The sequence below is a fragment of the Protomyctophum bolini genome (assembly GCF_963924005.1).
Source record: "Protomyctophum bolini genome assembly, chromosome: 24".
Taxonomy (NCBI): domain Eukaryota; kingdom Metazoa; phylum Chordata; class Actinopteri; order Myctophiformes; family Myctophidae; genus Protomyctophum; species Protomyctophum bolini.
In genome coordinates this window covers 24053152-24058928 of record NC_137885.1, presented here as the reverse complement: position 1 = coordinate 24058928, position 5777 = coordinate 24053152, and the positions used below count along the sequence as shown (strand labels likewise).

The following is a 5777-nucleotide window of genomic DNA, read 5'->3' as shown; positions in this document are numbered from 1 at the left end:
TATCAATCAATACAGACGGTTCCAAAAAACGCCTAGGAAGGATCAATCAGCTCGTTACGGACCGGGGCACGTCTGATTGATAAGCTCATTCAACTAAACGGACGCGTGTGCGGTGTGTGTGTGTGTGTGTGTGTGTGTGTGTGTGTGTGTGTGTGTGCTTGTACTGTGTATATAGGCTATTTTCGAAAATGTTTGAAACATTTTGTAAGGTTTTATTACTTTTTACATTGTATGGTATGCATAATATGCAAATTCCACTGGTTTATTTGTATTTATTTTATAGCCTCAGTTGCATGCAGAGCTGAATTAGGAGGTCACTCAGACATACGTCGTCCGTCTCAGCCAAAGTTTGACGTAATGATTGAAATAGACTGCAGGCTGAATGTAGGCTACTGTATATTGATCACATTAACGCCACACACAAATAGCCTAATAAATCTGAGCATTTGATGAGGAAACTGATAGAACAATGATTAATCCAAAAGACGGATTAACCCTCAGTAACTAAAGGCAAAGCTCTGGTCCGGTATGGATGAAATGTGTGTCCATATCCATTATTCCATTTGATTTCCAAATCCGACGGAGAGGGATAGTGGAGGGAATCAAGCACCCCAGTAAACAATAAAGCTCTGTGATCGGATTACATTTACCTCTGTAAAGGTGAGTGCGCAATTCAGCAGTCTCAGGCTTTTACATATCCTTGCCGAGTAATTAACTTCTTTCTCATGATGCACGAGAGTAACTTTAACTTCATTTTAACGGTCAGCAAGGAGTGAAGGAAACGTGCGCCAAAATAAGCTGATCTACAAGTTGCTATGTGGTGCTTCCCGACCTGGCTGGCCCGGTACCGACCGGTTCGTTTATATATAAGTCTATTAACATTACTGTCAACAATAGGAACAATGCAATACAACAATAGGAACAATAGGCAACAATAGGAACAATAGGCAAACAAAATGCTGGTACCACTGGGATTTCCAGACAGTGTGAGGAGAGGGAGTTGGCTGAGAACGCAGAACTGTTGAAGGTCACTGCTTTCTCTGATCCGGGTATTGGTTCCTTTGGGCCTGCAGGGTATAAACAAACTATACCGTATTATGCATGTGTGCATAAATAAATGCTTGTGTGTGCATGTATGTGTAGTGGTGTAAAGAAAATTACAGTTACTCAAGTACTGTACTTAAGTAATTTGTACTTTTTCAATTTCCAATACTTGATGCTAATGTGTGCGTGCCCTGTGGTCCCTGTCCCAGTTGTCCTGCAGGCGGGCTGCCTGGTGCTCTACCCCATCAAGTTCATCGAGACCGTCAGCCTCCGGATCTACCACGAGTTCAACTGGGGCTACGGCCTGGCCTGGGGCGGGACCATCTTCTCCTTCGGCGGGGGCGTCCTCTACTGCCTCAACCCCAAGCACTACGAGGATTACTACTAGCTTATAGCGGCTTTAAGCCGATGTGCGTACAGTTGGGTCGGTGGGTTGGGGAGGGTGGGAGACGATGAGGCTTGTGCGGGTGATTAGGGTTGGGATCCGGAAACCCGGAGGTATCCAACGTTGCGGAACCAGGAATCCGTTCCGTCGCATTTGGAACCGTTTCTGGAACCCCGTTTTTAATCACACTGGCATGCGGGATCGGACCATTTAGAGGGGATGGTTAAAAAGATTCGGGGCTCAGACCCAAGAACTATAATGATACCACCGCTACTAGTTTTGTTCCACCACCCCCCAACCCCCTGTCCCGTACCAGTAGGGAGTTGTAAAGACCAGGGTGTTGGTTGGTGTCGAGGTGGAGGAGCTGGTTCTGGTTCGATACCAAACCCAGTGGCTCTATAACTGGCGACACAGACGCTCGTAAAGCCAAGACGGAGAGAGGCTGGGCGGTGGTAATGGTGTGACGCATTCATTGCCATCGACTATGACAAACTACGGCTAAACTACCGCAAGTTCAAATACGTTACTCAGTGAGTTCACTGATTAACGTATTCGAACTTGCACGCACGCACACACACACACACACACACACACACACACACACACACACACACACACACACACACACACACACACACACACATACTATTCATGGTTGCATGAAATCTTGGTGGCAAACAATGTAACAAAGTGATTCATTGGAATCAAATAGTAGGTGACTAGGGCAAAACAAACAACGTAACGAGGATGCTATGAATAAAACATTTCCATAATCAATCCCCAGCCCTAACAATAGACTATTATTATTATTATTATTATTATTATTATTACAGCATGGCGTTATAGACACACAGGCGCTGCCAGATATATGCGGGTTGGTTATTCTTCTCACACTCAGTTTCAAATTGTGACATCCACTCCCTAACAGTTGTCGAGGGAATAATGAAAGCAGAGAGCCTGGCTTTATTGTGCAAGGAGGAAACACCATACATGGACACTCGGGCACCTTCCCTTTGGACGGATATTTTCCTCTTGGGACGTGCAAGAACAACAACAAAAAAAGTACACTCTCTCTCTCTCTCTCTCTTACTTCATGGCAGTCTATTATCGACCACCGTGTCTGTTACTGTGGCAACCCCCGTGCGTCAGGTCTCATGCGGATGTCGTGACTGATTAGTCGTGCTCGGGGGTCTGTGTGTGTGTGTGTGTGTGTGTGTGTGTGTGTGTGTGTGTGTAAAAGTCGACCGTTCGATTACCTTGAAGGCTCTCTGCTGCTCGTGGTCTATAATCGTATTGGGCAGCGTGTAGGTCTCCCGGCAAGAATACTGAGCATCCTGACAAAGAAACGGTGACCAGTTATTTTAGCTGAGAGAGGGTGGAAACGTCATCAAGTTAAAAAACGGTTACTTTTCACCGTTCAAATTCAAATGCCTGTACCCACTTTGACCTGAGATCAGATTCTACAAATGTCTTCTATACATCCTGACAGTTTTCTGAAAAAAGCTATGTTTCTATGTCAGTCATTCTTCAATTTTTCAAAAAATAGCAGACCTACAAGCTCGTAGCGCGAGCTTGTAGACACAGCAACGATGTATTGCTGATGTTGTGTGGAAAACATTGTGTCAGGAAATGACCCTCTCTCCCAATGGATCCAATTATTTAGTCACACACGATCTTGTTAATACATTTCCTTGGTTCAATATTTATAAAACCCCACACTCATTAAACTGCTTTCCCTCTAGGTTACCTTTTTTGGGGTATAAAATAACCACTCTACAAGCTCACAACATGTCGCAAAAGGTGACATGTTGTGAGCTTGTAGATCGGTCATGTTTTGCTTCTTTTGACATTCATTCGTGGAAAAAATTAAACAAGCATGAAAGGTTGTGATATCATGAAGATACAAGGTTTCTGCCCGACAGCAACGATATATTTGTGGCGGTTGTCAACCACCATGGTTGGGAGCTTGTACATCGGCTATTTTTTCTACCACAGTAATATATGGCCCTATAGGGAGTGAATGTGGAAATAAATAGTGGCCCTCTCCATCGTCATGGGGGGGATGCAATTGATATTGTTAATTATTGACCTCAGCAATTTAAATGAACAAAGTTGCACTTAATGAAATTCCACACCAGGTTATTGTAAAATGTACCTCTCAAATCTGACAAAGTTCTGTTAATAAATAAAGGTCCTTCCTCCATGCACACTATACTGTAATGTAATCCAGAAATGTACCAGTGAACATCAATCTATTCATTTGGCCATCCTCATATAGGTCGATGCTTTTATTTGTGGTGAAAAATCAACCTCGTAAGAATATATATATGTGTTGCTTTATCGCAACGCAATATTCGCATGTCGTGGATGTGCTCATAACACAAACAGTGCTCCCTGCATGCAGGTGTGAGGATCTTTACACACACACACACACACACACACACACACACACACACACACACACACACACACACACACAGACACACACACACACACACACACACACACACACACACACACACACACACACACGCACAATATAATATTGTGCGGCCATATAGTCTGAATTATGGATCTTTATCGGTTGGTATCCATTTCACGTGGAACTCGAGCGCGAGACAATTCCTGGGAGTGAAAACACATGCAGCCAATGTCAGTCAATGTCAAATGGCTGCTGTGAATCATTGCAGACTTTTTGACATTCTCTTTCTCTCTCACGCACGCGCACGCGCACACGCACGCACACACACGCACACACGCACACACGCACACACACGCACACACACACACACACACACACACACACACACACACACACACACACACACACACACACACACACACGCACACACGCACACACACACGCACACACGCACACACGCACACACACACACACACACACACACACACACACACACACACACACACCTAGATTCTATCTCCTACCTAAGCCCTTGCTGTCTTCAGTGGCTATATAGTGCCCCCCCATACAGTATGTTTGTACAGGCTATAGGGGCCCTGGTTATATATAAATATATACAGTATAGCCCACAGTGGTGGTGAAATGAAGAGGGGAACGCGGTCATAATGTCATGTGTTGGAGAAGGAGGGCCAAAACTGTGCATCATTAACGCATTCTGACCTGAAATCAGATTCTAAAAATGTCTTCTATACATCCTGACAGTTTTCCATTCTGACCTGAGATCAGATTCTAAAAAATGTCTTCTACATCCTGAGAGTTTTCTGAAAAAGCTATGTTTCTATGTCAGTCATTCTTCGATTTTTCAAAAATAGCAGACCTACAAGCTCATAGCGCGCCACTCGGTGGCGCGCTATGAGCTTGTGGATCTGCTATTTTTCAATAGCTAAAGCATAACATGATGCTAACACCAACACGGGTTCTCGCCCAAAATGGGTGAACACTGCAAGCTAGTCCAGCAAACTGGACGTCTGTTCATGTTCTTTGACTGTGGTTGTGACTGTGATGTTCTGTGACACATTTCTCCACTAATAATGTCAAAGGAAATCAGACGCGGGTGCACACTGTACATGCGCCATACAGTATAGTCAAAAGAATGATCTGAATTCAATAGGCACAGTAGCCTGGTTGTGTACGTTGCAACCTTTAGTTAATCTAAGCCTTAACAGTATATAGTTCTCAATCTTTTTGCTGTTTGTGTTTTGTGTTAAAACATTTCACAATTATTGAAAATTACTTTCAAGGTTAAACAATGAAATAAAAGTAAAATCTAAAATAGCTGATGTATACCAGCTCGCAGCGTGGCACAAAGTGACGCGCTTGTGAGCTTGCATATCTGCTATTTTTGAATAGCCAACGTATAACAGACGGATATAGTGATGCGATGCCGTATTAACTGCTGCGGACCTCCTGGAACCCACCCGAGGACCCCCGATAGGTCCCCGGACCCCCACTTTGAGAACCACTGATCTAAAACAATCCAACGAAGGTTGTATACTGTACATGACAGTTGCTGTTCTCGGTACATTTCCTTAATCGGATAAAGATCGGCTTATTACATGTACTGTATATTATGCAAATGTATGTCTCCATATACACCACTGTCAAAGTCTCAAGGACATTGCGTGCCAGATGCCTGATGATGACTCATTTTGCACACGCACGCTTCTCCAACTTCTTCTGAGGCGTTCAAAAGGATGTCACCGCAAGTCCACAACCTATATGGACCGTCCGACTAAACCACCCGCTTCCCTCGCGGGCCAACCTATGGACCGTCCGACTAAACCACCCGCTTCCCTCGCAGGCCAACCTATGGACCGTCCGACTAAACCACCCACTTCCCTCACGGGCCAACCTATGGACCGTCCG

The 5777-nt window shown here is 44.5% G+C and overlaps 1 protein-coding gene across 1 annotated transcript in view; it reads left to right on the top strand.

The window, feature by feature from the left end:
- Window positions 1-1432, top strand: part of LOC308311558 (transmembrane protein 47-like) — a gene marked incomplete at both ends in the record, with an annotated part of 18244 nt that extends 16812 nt beyond the window's left edge. The window contains one exon of the mRNA XM_080758292.1: window positions 1254-1432. Within this exon, the coding sequence (XP_080614418.1) occupies window positions 1254-1432 (179 nt within the window). The remainder of the gene's footprint in view (window positions 1-1253) is intronic.
- Window positions 1433-5777: the final 4345 nt, after the last annotated feature.